This window comes from Enhydra lutris, unplaced genomic scaffold (genome assembly GCF_002288905.1).
Source record: "Enhydra lutris kenyoni isolate GAN:26980312 unplaced genomic scaffold, ASM228890v2 scaffoldscaffold90, whole genome shotgun sequence".
NCBI classification, from domain to species: Eukaryota; Metazoa; Chordata; class Mammalia; order Carnivora; family Mustelidae; genus Enhydra; species Enhydra lutris.
The window spans coordinates 91,736-107,412 of NW_019154174.1; the positions used below are offsets into that span (position 1 = coordinate 91,736).

A 15,677-nucleotide genomic window follows, 5' to 3' on the forward strand; every position below is an offset into this window, starting at 1 on the left:
TAGAGAGTAACTCTTGCTGGGACGGTTAGCATCGGCTGCTCAAATGAGATGTAGACCCATGGAGCAATTAGGTAACGTGCCCAGGTCACAGACACTGTTGTTTGTGGAGCTAGGATTTAAAAACCTGGTCCATTTGGCTCTAGAGACTTTGTTCATAACCAGTATATGTTAGCGTTTTCATGCGTGGGAACCTTAATTCTCCTCAATTCTCTATCTGGCTTGTAGTAAATGCTTCAAAATAGTTTGAGAAATGAATGGACAAACAAGCCGTCAGAGCCTATCAGAACATATTGAAACAAAGTGGCCTTTGAGAAAACTGTAATCACAGACATTTTCTGCCTCCCCATCATTACAGGGCTCAGAAAGGCCCTTCTGTGGCCATCACTGAATGCACGTGCTGTCTGAATACCACTTCCACGTGCGGTGGTCTTTCTCGGGCGCAGGGAAACTAAGTGACCACCGGCAAGTGACTGAAAGTCTTGGTGGCTCAGTTTCCTCTACTGAAGAGGGAGGATAAGATCACCTGGGCCTCACAGGACTGTTGAGGATTCACTGCAATAATATGTGCAACTGCTTAGCACATGTTCGCGGGGGGTGTGCTCAATTTTAGCTGTAGTCTTATCAATTTAAGCTATAAACTGCTTATAAAAATGGGTAGAACATGGAGGGAGGGTGATTAAAATAATCATATAAAAAGTAGGATGGGCAGTCAGCTTACAGGAAACATTTTAGGATTCCCCATTCATAACTCCCTGCACAGAACTCTTCTTTTGCAATGCAGATACTGACGGACACAAATACATCCCCACCAAGCCATGAATGCATCAACTTGCTGCACTGCTAATGAAGACGGTGGGAGTCTCATAAGAAATGCCTTCTCTCACCTGACTGGTTTTTGCTGTTCTGCACCTCTCCGTTATTTTGTGGCTGTTGATTTGTTAAAGCACTGCTTTCTGACTGGCTGCTTAACACTTTAACAGCAGATCCCAGGTTTGCTGCTATGACAGGAAAATGCTGACCCCTCTTTAGAAGCTGTTTGTGTTCCTGGTGGCGAAATCGTGGCGGTACTTCTCGAGGATACCGAGGCAAGGCCTGTGCTGGCTGCGGCGGCTGCTGCGGCGGCTGCGGGGACTGCGGGGGCTGCTGGGGCGGCTGCTGTGGCGGCTGTGGCGGCTGTGGCTGCTGCTGCTGCTGCGGATTGTTGGCTGTGGCTCGCTTGGCATTATTATTAGTGCTGGTTGCTGTGGAAGTGCCGTTATTAGAGTTGGCAGGCTGAGGCTGGCTTACACTGGGCTTTATCTGTTCTGGCACTAATCCCAACAAAAGAAAAGGGGTGGAAAAGATTAGCCAGTAAAGTGTACCTCCACAGTAAGCCATCTAAGTAAAAAGGCACTAAGAAAAACAACCCTAAAGGAACAGAAAGTTCAAGCGTGCGAGGATATCCTCATTCACAGGCTCAGGTTTTCTTAGGAGAGAGTCCAGTTTTACTTCTCCGACTACCCCTCCAACAAGGAAGGGCACGGATGCCACTGGCATCCCCTGACCTCGACGACAGCTCCAACTCATCAGCTCTGGCCCATATTATTCTGATCAGAGATCAAGCATCGATTACACAACTATGGAGCTCACAACAGCTCAAAGAGCAAAACTGGCAAATTGAGTTTTAGTTACCCTAAAAGAATCCTCAATTCCCTGGAAACTATTCTTAATCTGCCTCATTTTTAATGTGTTTAGTCCCTATTCTTCATCTTTGAAAGACAACACAAGAACAGATAGAAAGGGTAAAAAAACAATCTGATCATTTCTTTACAAAAAGGCACAGTTAACAGCATTTTTTGTTGTTAAAACGTAAAGTCTGGATCAAACAGGACAAACTCAGAATGGGGAGGTAAATACAAATATTACAGAACGACAACTATGAAACTAATTAAAATTGGAGAAGTAACTTAGATACCCTGTCTTAAGCAAATCTCAGAAATACCACTTGTCCACTGTACGAACAATGTAAAATTATAAACAGTAGATTTCTAGACTCTTAGAAGAGATTCAATAAGAAAACAGATGGAAATGCCTTAAGCTGGTGAAGATATACCTGATCTCTGAAACTAGAGAGGCAGCATGGTATATGAACTTTTGGTGCCAGATGGACCCAGGTTTTAATCCCAGTGCTGCCTTTACTAAGCTTTGTGTCTTTGGGCAAGGTGTGTATACCTTACTGAGCCTATGGTCCCCTCTGTAAGACAGGGATAAAACCCATACCTTGCAGGGCTAGCCTAAAGTTAAATATGTTATCACTTTACAGAGCACTAAACACTAATAGTAGGTACTTTTTAATGACTGACACAATACCACCTTACACTTCTGTAACAGCTGAACGTTTCTGTGAGAGTCTGACGCATCTTTACAGACGCCACTGTCACATACATAAAGTGAAACATCTCCATGTGACCAGTGAGGAGACTTGGGAGAAAAAGCTGTTTAAGAACTGAGAGCTCCAGGCCTGAAATTCGAATAGCCTGACACCAGAACTGGGTTATCTCTGCGTCTTCCTCCTTGTCTGTACGGTACAGGCTGTCTTGGTCTAGTACCCAGCATAATGTAAAAACCCAGTAAAAAGAGGTTATTCCATGGGCTAGTATTTGTCAAATGTCTACAATGTGCGTGATGCTGAAATAAAGAGGTCACCAGTATTGGTTCCAGTAACCACCCAAACCCATTTCACCTCCCCCTACCCTCTCCCCGCAGCTCTAGAGTCTCCTTCATTTAGCAGTCTGGCCTCACTACTGCCTTCTTTCTCTGAGGCACTGGTGGACTTAGCCTACCTCATTAACACTAATACATCTTTTAATACATGATCTGACCTTTTTCAAAAGTAACTGATTTTTCTAAAGTAATACAAGCAAACTGTCATTTGGGAGGACCCGCGCTGAAAAATCACAAACATTCTATCTATGGCTTGGAATCTTTTACATTCCTCTTGAAGGCAAGTGAAAAGCCTCACGTTAAGAATTTGAGCGAAGTACACTCTAGGTCTAATTACTCTATGTGTGAAACTTTCGTCTCCCAGACAACTTAATGCTTCCAGAAAGTACCAATAATGTATATTCCTTTGCCACAAGGAAAATATGGCCTAGACTATTCTAAAGTACCTCTGAAACAAACAAAAAAAAGATAAAGTATATGTAATTATGAAATCACAGAGAACACAAAAACTCTAACTCAGCCTTTACATGTTTAGTACCAGGCTCAACGTGGTATCTGGCAACTGAACGTGACCTTACACCACTTACAATACTACCCGGTACTAAAATACAGGCTTGCCTGTCACTTTATCACTAACAGGAAAAGAAAAGATTGTAATAATTTAAAACCCAAATAAGATACTGTTAAAAGAGATGCAACATGTTCTTTAATACAATCAAGGAACTAGAAGATAACCTACAGGCAAACACTGTGAATGGCCTCCATGAACGATGTACAAGAACCTCAACACTCCATTAAAAGTGACCAGGAATTCCAAAGCAGGATTTATGTCTGTCATGTAGCAGCCCATCCCTACCACATATTCAGAGAGCTGCTGTACTTATGGATGAAGTGTCATGGGGACAATAAGGCTGACATAGGGGCTCATTTCTGGAGCCAGAAAATTTCACCAAAACCAGTAAAAACGTTAAGACAATGTAACTATTGATTATAAAACTGAACTAAATAACCTGAAATGAAATCTCAGCTATAAACATGAAATGTACTAGAAGAATAAAGGAGAAGTTAGCAGTGTATGTAAGTAGGGAGGTAAGGATAGGGTTGCTGGGTAACAAATATAATTACTGAATAATTTTGGATACTGTATATACGCAGTTAAAATTTAGGTTAATTATGTCAGTAAATATCCAAACCATTGGAAAGAGGGGGAAGAAAATGAGAAAACAAGAAAACCCGATCCATTCAACAGATACAGAAAAGGCAATAAAAGAATTATTTCAGAACTGCAGTTAATCTGAAATACAAAAGAATATGTCAAGCATAAGCCCCCAAAGATCTGTAATCAAAATAAATGTGAATGACTCAAATTCACTTGTTAATAAAGGGTCTTTAGTTTGTTAAAAAAATAAAAACTTAACGAATACTTTGCAAAAATCAGTACTGAAATAATACAGGAAGTTGAGGAGCAGAAAGTACAAAGACAGATGCAGGATGAAAAATGCTAACAAAATTTAAATAAAAGCGACATTCACGTCAGGTTTTTAAAAGTCAATCAGAAAAGTATCATAAAGAATGAGAAATCTCATGCTGATAAAAGAAACCAAATAAAAAGATATAAACAGCGAAGACTCCTATGTACTGAACTTTAGTATCAAAACATGCAAATCAGTAAAACTGAAAGAAACAAACAAACAACCTTTTTTGACAAATACCCATGGAACAGTCATAGAAAGTACACACACACCCCATACAGCACTAAAGAAAACATCACTAATTGCAAAAAGTACAATACAGATGGTATTTCTGAATTACATGCAATCACATTAGAAACAACAAAACTAGCAAATAAAACTGCCTCAAATAAAGAGCTGAAGAAGAAATACCAGAACTGCAGGGTTATCAAGAAAATACTACTGAAAACTACACATAATAAATTTTAAGATATGGCTAAACCAGCACTCAGGGGAAATTCCTAGCCTTAATTATTTTCAACAAACATGAATGAATATAAAGCATCTTACTCAAGTTAAAAATGAACTAAAGGAAGCAGAAGAAGGAGTAGCAATCAATGACCTTAGAAGTGAACTAGTAACTCCAAGTAAAAGTAAAAGTAGCAATCAATGACCTTAGAAGTGAACTAGTAACTCCAAGTAAAAGTAAAAGTAGCAATCAATGACCTTAGAAGTGAACTAGTAACTCCAAGTAAAAGTAAAAGTAGCAATCAATGACCTTAGAAGTGAACTAGTAACTCCAAGTAAAAGTAAAAGTAGAAATCAATGACCTTAGAAGTGAACTAGTAACTCCAAGTAAAAGTAAAAGTAGCAATCAATGACCTAAGAAGTGAACTAGTAACTCCAAGGCATGAGTTTAAGAAAAAAATTAACAAGTTAACTTAATTTTTAAAAAACGAAAACGGAAAAAAATGAGATGATTTTCTAAAATTCAGATATCTCTGGGGTGCCTGGGTGGCTCAGTTGTTAAGCATTTGCCTTCGGGTCAAGTCATGATCTCAGGGTCCTGGGATTGAGCCCCACATCTGGCTCCCTGCTCAGCGGGAAGGCTGCTTCTCCCTCTCCTACTCCCCCTGCTTGTGTTCCTTTTCCCACTGTGTCTCTGTCAAATAAATAAATAAAATTTTTTAAATTAAATTATTTCTTTAGGCTCAACTCTAGAAATAATGTGAAAAGATGGGGGAAGGATTTAACACTGACCCCAAAAAAGGCAAGAAAATAAAGATTAATTAGCACAGAAGAAATGGAGGAATTGATTAAATCCTCCATCAGGATCAGACAGTTTGGTCAATATTACCATACATTCTTTTTAGCATACTTTTAAGAAACATGTCATCTAAGTCTAATGTTATTTAAATTGTTGAAGAGCACAGCCTAAGAGAGAACACCAACACTGTTACCAGTAAGTCTGACAAAATTTTAGTAATCCTATAGAATGGGGAGAAAAAAGAAAAAATATAAATCATTCCAGGAATTTAAAAAAATAAAAAAGGACATTAACTCCAAATGTAGAGATTCTGGAAATACAAGAAAATACTATGTATAATATATACTTATAAAACAAAAAAACCAGTTAAAAGGAACAATGTTCCGTAACATGGTTTAGCAAATCTTTCCTGTAAAGGGCCGGAGAATAAACATTTCAGGCTTTGCAGGCCATCCAGTCTCTCTCGCAACTACTCAGCTGTTGTAGCACAAAAACCAGCCACAGACAACACATAAATGAATGAATGTGGCTGTGTTCCAGTAAAACCTGATATACAAAAATAGGCCATGGACCAAATCTGCAAGCTATAGTTGCCCATGTCTGCTCTATAAAATATAATTTACCAAAATCAGCTCAGAAGAGAAGATCCGATAATAATGACGAAGACACCGTAAAACTCCTCCAAGATTTACTTCTCCAAAAACCACGTGGTCCAGATGACTTTACTGGGAATGTGCTTATAAAATCCTCAAGAAACATCCTATCAACCTCCATAAACTGTTCCAGAACAAAGAAGTGCAGATTCAAAAGACTGACTAGATTCAAATCTTTGCTCTGCAACTTACTAGATGCATAACCATGGCCCAGGTACTTAACCACCTGGTACCTCTGTTCCCTCATCTGTAAAACAGGGTTAAGTATTAATACCTCTACCAAGTAGGGTTGTTGTGAGGTTTTAACAAGATAATGGATGTAAAGAACTGAGAACAGGACCTGGGACCTGGCACCTGGCTACCACTCAATAAATGTTAGTGACCACTATTGCCATCTAGATTAAAAAAGAGGAGTAAGGATGACCCTCAGGTTTCTGGCCTGGAATTTACCAAGACAGGAAACAGAAGACAAAAACTAAGTTTGGGAAACACGTCAGAGAAAATGAGTTTAGTGAGTTTAGTTTTTAATGTGTTAGGTTTGTTGTTACTACAAGACAGCAATTCTCAAACATTTTGGTCTCAAGACCCCTTTGCATTTTTAAAAGTTAGAATACCAAAAAATCTTCTGTTTATGTGGGCTACAATTATATTTACCGTATTAGATATCTAAACAGGGAAATTTTAAAAATATATTAATTCATTAAAATAAAAACTCCTACATGAATGACTATGTATTTTCTGAAATAACTATTTTCCAAAACAAAAAAACAGTGAAAAGTATACACTGTTTCACATTCTTCTCAATTTCTTTAATATCTAGCTTAACAGAAAAGTACATTTTCACATCTGCCTCTGCATCCAATTTAACATCCACATTATGGAACTTCTAGAAACCACTACGTACTCATGAGAAAAAGTGTGAATAAGACAAAGTCTTCCAATCATTATGAAAATAGCCTGACCTTGTTGATCTCAAGAAAGTTTCAGGCAGCCTCTTAAGAGTCTTCAGATAAACTCTGAAAACCACTGATATGGGAGATCCATGCACAGAATGCAACTGAATATACGGTTCTAAAGTTCAGTAGAAGTATGAACTAAAGGGGAGCCTGGGTGGCTCAGTGGGTTGGGCCGCTGCCTTCGGCTCAGGTCATGATCTCAGGGTCCTGGGATCGAGCCCCGCATCGGGCTCTCTGCTCAGCAGGGAGCCTGCTTCCTCCTCTCTCTCTACCTGCCTCTCTGCCTGCTTGTGATCTCTCTCTGTCAAATAAATAAATAAAATCTTAAAAAAAAAAAAAAAAGAAGTAAGAACTAAAAATATAAATTTAGGATTCATCATACAGGTGGAAAAAAATCAGGAGAGTAGAATGAGAAAAAATGTCAAGACCAAAAGGATGGGTTCCCATGGTAGAAGTAAAGGCGAGAGTAAGTAGGACTGCCAGAGAGGCACGAGAGAAGGGGTCATTTATTTTAGAAAATGGTCTATCTACTCAAGCAGGGATTTCTTCCTCAAATTCTCCCTATCCCCAATAGATTATCTCCTTCATAGAATTCAAACGCATCCTTATCATCTACAATGTCCCTCCTGTGATTTCGGCCCTCCATCAATATACTCTTGCAAAAGCCTGCCAACTGGTCTCCTTGGCTTACATCTTCACACTCCCTTCCCCCAATTTTCACCCCCTCCTCCAAATCTATCATCTCTCTGCCCAAGTTATCTATATCACTAAAGTAACATCAGAAATCATCTAAAGTCCTTGGCATGGGGCGCCTGGGTGGTTAAGCCACCGTCTTTGGCTCAGGTCATGATCCCGGGAGTCCTAGGATAGAGTCCCATGTCAGGCTTCCCCTGCTCTGCAGGGAGCCTGATTCTCCCTCTCCCTCTGCCTCCCAACTCCCCCTGCTTGTGCTCTCTCTCTCTTGCTCTCGCCCTCTGTCGAATAAATAAAGTAAATATCTTAATAAACAAATAAATAAATAAAGTCCTTGGCATGGCCAGCTTTATATCCTGTTACGTCCACACACATTTCCTTCTCTCCCACACCAAGTGTCTGCAACACTCCGGAAGACACCCCACTCCTTTTTGTGATGCTCTCTGTGCCTAGAATGCCTTGATGTCTCTCGCAAATCTTTCCATCCAGCTTTCCCAGGAAACAACGAATCATCACCCACCCCCAACCTAGGTTCTGCCAATCTTAAAAGCATTTTATGACAAGCAATTTCCCCTCCTCTATTCCCATAAAACCCTTCTTAATGCATCCCTTCCACTGCACCCGCTTTCTTTAAGTGCTGGCTTTTCCTTTCTCCTTCTCTTTATCATTGGCATTCCCAGCACCAAATACAGCAAATGGCCAAGAGCTGCTAGCTGAATGAACAACTGAAGAACTATCAGCATACGATAGGGTGAACCATTGTGCAACACTGACATTTAAGAAGTGGACTAATTAAGAACCAGTAAAGAAGAGAGAGAAAAATCAAGAGAAGTAGAAAGAATAAGGAAGATGATGGTAGCTGGTTAGTATGTTGCTGAATAACTCAGTGGTTACAGATCTCTGCTCAGGAGAAAAAAAAAAAAAAAAAAAAAATCCAGAGCCAGCATCTGGAGAACAAGTTCAGTCAATATGGTTGTTAAACTGGGAAGATACCCTTATCAGCCCTGACATCATACATATCGTCCATAACACCAGAAAAGTATTTTGAAGGAATTTCATTCAGTCAGTACAAAATATGCATAGGCACTATAACTTTTTTGTTACTTTTTTTTTTTTTAATGTTACATTTTTTGCCAGACTGCGGCCCAACTGGTCTTTCGCAATTTAAAGCTAATGGGCAAAACTTGCATAGGCCCAGAAATAAACAATTAAAAAATTTTTTAGAATAGAGAAATTACTTGTGCAAAGAATTTAAACCAACATTTTCCTAAATCATGCTCCAAATCAAGACTTCCCACTTTGCAAAACAATAGAACCAATATTACAGTTAAATTATTAACTTTTGCTACTTTCATGTATTTTATATTTCTTATGTATAAACATTCTATCATTCTGTAAACCTGAAGCTGTTCAAAAAAATAGTCTATTCATCGCGGGGCGGGGGAAGCAACTGTCTTATGTTAAGGTAAAAAAATCAAGATTAGATAGACAATTTAATATCTCAAATCCTAAATATACCAAATTTTCAATTTGTAGATTTTTTTTTACTTACTTACTGTTGTTATTAAAATATTAATATTTATGTATTTTAATCTTTAACATAACATTTTAAAATGCCATTTAAATAAATTTATCTCAGAAAACAGTAAATGAGTGAACTCTATTATCTAAAAGTTTAACAGAAACAACAGTTTAAATATAAAGTAGCCATTAACATCCTGAATTACACTACTTAATACCTCAAGCCTTTCCTTTTTTTGTATCTTTCCACCAGAGTCTGTAACTTAGCTTTGTGTAAGAGTTTTCATATTGGCTACATTGCAAATCTCCTAGAAATATTGGCTTAAGTATACAAAAATATCATTTTAAGACATGATTTCATTTTAAGAGAATGAAACATTAAACTTCCCTCCAAAAAAAAATAAAAACCATATACAGATTTGTGTTTAAATTCTTAAAAGAAATGAAATAGTTGAAATTACCAGGTTCAAAATAATACTCAATACACATCTATGAGTACACTTTTTAAGTGCTTTTTAAGACTGATTTAGGCAAACTTTAAATTTACCTAAAGTAACTATTTTTTTTTTAAGATTTTATTTATTTTTTTGACAGACAGAGATCACAAGTAGGCAGAGAGGCAGGCAGAGAGAGAGGAGGAAGCAAGCTCCCCGCCGAGCAGAGAGCCCGATGAGGGGCTCAATCCCAGGACCCTGAGATCATGACCTGAGCCGAAGGCAGAGGCTTTAACCCACTGAGCCACCCAGGCGCCCCTAAAGTAACTATTTCTAATCTCAGTATGTATACAGAAAAAACAAAACCATCACGTTAAGATCTTTGAAGGCAAATGTTGAGTACCTGTGAAAGCTCCTCAGTTGGAAAATGTTACTCTCACATAAAAGCAAAAGTACAGGATTTTCCTAAGTATTTTATTTTTTTAAGATTTTATTTACTTCACAGAGAGAGACACAGCAAGAGATGGAACACAAGCAGGGAGAGTGGGAAAGGGAGAAGCAGGCTTCCCGCTGAGCAGGGAGCCTGCTGAGGGGCTAGATCCGAGGACCCTGGGATCAAGACCTGAGCCAAAGGCAGATGCTTAACAACTAAGCCACCCAGGCACCCCAGTATTTTTTATTTTTACTAAGAAAAAATTTCCTACCTTCTCAAACAAACATGAGTAGGTGTAATCAACAAGATAAAAATGTACTAAAGCAATTTATTAACAAGCCAGAGTTTCCAGAAAATAAAAGGCAACATTTCTAGCTGTCAATAATTAGGTTAAACTCCAAACACTTGCTTGGTACCTCAGAAAATCCTTACCATTGCTCAAATGGTATTTTAAAAAAATAAAAGTCATCTATAAACATTCTTTAAAATCTTCATCACAGAGAATGATTTTATGCTCTTAAAAGCCACAACTTAACTTCTGGAAGAAAAGCTAATATCCTACAAACTAGTATATTTAAACTGTAACTGCATTTCAGGCAACACCACATATAAGATTTGTCGTTCTTCCCTACAGTTAAGGTTTCCAGTAAGCAATTATAATCTCCTTAAGCCTAAACTCTCAAATCGATCATTCTAGCTGCCCTGCTCAAACAATAAGGTAGTTTTCAATAGTCTTCACTTTAAAGAATCTGCTTCATGATCAGAGTTAGAGCAAACAAGTATGGGTGAAATCAATTCTTCCAGCCTTCCTGATTAATAGCAGCTGAGTCACACCAGGGCAGTTTCAAAAAGCACAAACCTGATGAAAACTTCAAGCAGATTAGAAAATTCTCTATACCAAGAAATTCCAAAGAAGGGGGCTTCCAACTTCTGTTGCTTTCCAACTCCACAGCTTTCCGCAGAAAATGGAGGAAAGGTACAATGTCACTTTACTGCTATGGAAGTAATGCTCACCAACTTCCCCTGTATTTGAGGCCCAATAACTCAAATTCCATCGCCTTATATTTTAAGAGGGACAGGAGGGGAAACAAGAAGCCAGAATAATGGTTAAACAATGCAAAGACCATTGTATTCAATTAAAATTGAGCCTACAAATCAAATTTATTTAAAACTTGGCCAAACACTGTACTACTATAAAAATCCTCTTCTTACTCATTAATAAGCATCCTGGATGATTTATAATATAATTCCCCTTTATGATATACATTCCCTGTCCTATACTAACTTAATTCATTCTGGAATGCTGAAGGGCACTGAAGGGCACAGAAGGGGCAAGTCTGGCTTTTAAGTTGATACACATAGAGGCAATGCTAGAATTTTCATTGTGAACAAACAGCTGCAGTTTTAAGTGCCACTAGTCAACCTGGAAAATATTCAAATGCTTGTCAATCCACTAACTTCTGCTAATCCTTAGCAAGTTGAACTAAATGGCTATTTGATAATGTGAAAAACAACACTTAAAAGCTAATATGAAATATAACACACCATATTTATACCTTAAATAGGTATAAAAAAATCTTAATATTTTGGTTAAAAAGTTCCTAAAGTAAAGAAAAGTAACACATACCAAGGTATCATAAACAACTGATTCAAAATTAAATACTGAACTTAAACTAAATATTACACTGAATTCATTTAATATTATTTTAAAATTTTTTTTTCAATTCATTTAATTTTAATTCACTTCACAAATCATCCAGAAATGGGAAGCATACCTTTTCCTGGGTCTTAGGGAAGCATCTACCTCCAATCCCTCAAGGAACTCAATGTTCCTACTCAAACATTCCCATATCAAATTACTAACACAAAGAGATACACAGCTAATTTACCTCGATACAATCTTCTACTCTCCAGCAAAATGCCTGAGCAATCTGTTCTAAAGTACAGACCTTCTCTAACGGCTGGAGGATATCCACACAATATTCACAGCATGGTATTTCCAAGATGTGAAGTTAATCTACCCATCAAATCTTGTCCAAATATGTGAGACTCAGAACATTACGATGATAAAAGATACAGTTTTCAAGCAGAGGTACATGCTTTTAAAGAAAATAAGTCAGACTACCCTGTCGTCTCTTTCAGAACTTACCATTTTAGAGGTGATTCTTAAATTTGTTTTATTATAACTGCTATGGGGATATTTGTTAAGGAAAAAAAAAAGATTCTTTAGCCTCATAGATTTAGTAAGTCAGAACCTGTATTTCTTCAAACAAGGGTCATACGTGGTTGTCACATCTAAGTAAATTTGGAAAACTGTTCTGACAGATACTGCCGCTATATGTAGAGAGCTTTGGACTTCCATTAGTGATTTAAAAAAAAAAAAAAAGACCTTAAAAGTTATGCAATAAAGGAAATGTCCTAACTCACTGAAGATAATAAATTATTTAGGAAATACAGGACACTTAATTTTTTTTTTAATTAGAAAAAATATAAAGTCAGGGCGCCTGGGTGGCTCAGTTGGTTAAGCGTCCAACTCTTGATTTAGGCTCAGTTTGTGATCTCAGGGTCATGATTATCAAGCCTCAGTCAGGTGGATTCTCTCTCTGCCCCACTCTGTTACTCCCCACTTGTGTGCTCTCTCTCTCTCTTAAAAAAAAGAAATAAATAAAATAAATAAAATAAAGTTCAGATAAATCAAACAGTTAATAAAAAGCTTTTAGAAAATATGGGCAAAAGTTTTTCTAAATCTGGATAAATGGTAGATTTTCCCAGCATAACTCAGTCAAGTAATCATTGAGTAAAAAATTGTTAAGTTTGACCAAATAAAATTATACAGTATTGTTTATTTTTGCAAGGGTGTGTATGTGTGTGTTTTCCAAACTAAAAGGCAAACTAGAAAAATATCTGTCCTTTAGAACAAATTAAAGGGATCCATTCTCTCTCCTCTCCCACCGTCTATCCTAATTTTCCCTAAATGAAGGAAAAGAGGTACTGCTTTGGGATAAGGCCCTTAAAGCTAATTCAGGGAAACATCCCACAAAGTCACTAGAGTTTAGGGTCAGAGTTTAACCTAAGAGTATTTAATTAAAAGGTTATTTAATTTTGCTTTTCTTACTCTAAAATAGATATTTGCATCCTCTGCATATATACCCCTTTGCGGAGTCTACTATTGGGCAAAATTTAGATATTTCTGCCTGATACCTCAACTTCAGAAAAACTTCAAACATATGATATAATCTATAATTTTGGAAATATTTGCATCAAATATATGAGACAGAATGCTAATAAGTTTATTATACAAAAAGTTCATGTAGGTACTCCTGGTTGGCTCAGTGGGTTAAGCCTCTGCCTTCAGCTCAGGTCATGATCCCAGGGTCCTGGGATCGAGCCCAGCATTAGGCTCTCTGCTTGGCAGAGAGCCTGCTTTCCCCTCTTTCTCTCTCTCTGCCTGCCTCTCTGTCTGCTTGTGATGTCTCTCTGTCAAATAAATGAGTAAAATATTTAAAAAGAAAAAAAAAAAGCTCATGTAAACTGGTAACAAAAGCTCTAAGGCCCAGGAAATAAATGGGTTAAGAACAAGAATGGGAAATTCATAAAATGAAAAAGGCACAAGTAATTAAACATATGATATTCCATTTTACCAATAAATACAGATCAAAGCAATAAAATACCAGTTTGGGCCTGCCAAATTTATAAAGATAATATACCCCATTCACATGCTGCAAGACCTATTCCTCGCACTATGGCAGATGCTGCACTGTGATTCACCCATGCTGGGTCGGGCTCTACTTTAATGAGAGGAAAAACCAAATCACCGTCTGGGTGAAGAGGAACTCTGATGTGACTGGGGACACTGCTGGTATGCCCAGTTGAGAGCCTGAAAGGTTCCTAGGATATTGCACAACCACAAGGTTGGGAATTCAAATTCACTAAATATCAGCTAGATGCCAGGCACTCTGATACCACTCTAGCCTCACGATTCTATAAATTTAAAATATTATTTCCATTTTACAGATGAGGCAGTTAAAGCTTAGAAGAAGGCTTCCCATGATCAAACATCTAGTAAATGGCAGAGCTTAAGTTTAAAACCAAATTAGGCCCCCAAACCAATGTTCCTCCTAATATAAATTAAGTTTCCCCTTACTTATAAGAGCAAAATCAAACTCTCCAAAAATAGGGAAGTCACTAATTATAGCGTAGTCACTCTGAAAGCTGCAAATCGAAACTTTCTATAATAAGATGTCTATACTCAGCATTTACTAGTCTCCGGTTCTGAGATTTATGTTCTATATTATTTCATCCCCACAACATCAAGTAGCCTGAATTATCTCCTTTCCACAGCATCGAACTGAGGCATGGAGGTTAAAGAACTTGCCCAAGGTCACAGAAACAAGAACTGTAAAGGCACTATTCAAATCCAATGCTATCTGACTCAGAAGCCTGGACTTTTAACACTATGCTGTGTTTATGCTAGAATTCCATGATTATCATCTTCAGTAGAAGATTCAATACTTTTTGCTTCAGGCCAAATGCTTTCTTTCCAGCTGCTTTTATCCAGTGCATTTTCAATGAGGCTGTAGCAGAGAGAGCGCTCTCGGTACTGTTCTGAAACACAGATACTACTCTTACTAGAACTGAAGAACATAGAAGTGCAAAGCAGAATATATACTGTGTTATTTCCTAGTCTGGAGTTTTCTCTTACCTGGTTATAGCTGATAAAGCTATTCTTGCTAATCTCTCCTGACTTCTCCAAAATTTAAACCAAACCAGAGGACTCCTGATTTTTTTTTTTTTTTTGAAGGTGTGTTTGTTCCTCAGTAGATTTTTTTTTTTAATTTTTTAAAAACATTTTATTCATTTGACAGAGAGATAGACAGCACAAGTAGGTAGAGCAGCAGGCAGAGGGAAAGGGAGAAGCAGGCTCACTGCTGAGCAGGGAGCCCAGTGTGGGGCTCAATGCCACGGCCCTGGGATCATTGCTGGAGCTGAAGGCAGACACTTAACTGACTGAACCACTTCAGATGCCCGATTTGTCATCTTTGAAACTGAAGACCTAAGTGCTACCAAGGCAGAATCTCAGGGCTTAGGACACAACCTTAGGATACTTCCACAAGTCTCCAACTATGGAGTCAATCGTCCCTGAATCTACTTTCCAACAATAGTTTGCTTTGCTGACTGCACTGATGTCTGCTTTTCTCCTATTTCCCCGTCTCTGCCCCACCAGAGCCGCATCAAAAACATATGAAGTTACAAAATCTTTCACTGTTATTTACTTCAATAATTTGTTGGTATTTAGAAGCAAACATAACTACATATGCTAGAAATAAAATGGCCCTGATCTTACAGGCATAAAGGAGTCCTTAGCATCCTTCACTGCCTCACTGAGTATATAAATTTAGATTTACATATAAATCTATACAAATTGTTTTCCTTTCTCTATAGAGGGAAAGGAAAAACAGTGACTTTGATATACCTAAGTGACTTTGATCTACTATTTCCCTTGGAAGCAGAAGGCCATTTCTCCCCCTACTGTTAGTGCTGAGCTACAAAGAGAGTTACAAAGCTC

General features: G+C 37.9%; 1 protein-coding gene across 7 annotated transcripts in view; it reads right to left on the reverse strand.

Annotated features, from left to right (window-relative positions):
* Nucleotides 1-15,677, reverse strand: part of LOC111162174 (trinucleotide repeat containing 6A) — a 162,689-nt gene that overhangs the window by 47,758 nt on the left and 99,254 nt on the right. For all 7 annotated transcript variants that reach the window (XR_002641563.1, XM_022526380.1, XM_022526379.1 and 4 more), the window contains one exon: nucleotides 885-1,310. Coding sequence is in view for 6 of the 7 variants with exons in the window: in XM_022526380.1 (XP_022382088.1) it covers nucleotides 885-1,310 (426 nt within the window). In the remaining variant the exon portion in view is untranslated. The remainder of the gene's footprint in view (nucleotides 1-884; nucleotides 1,311-15,677) is intronic.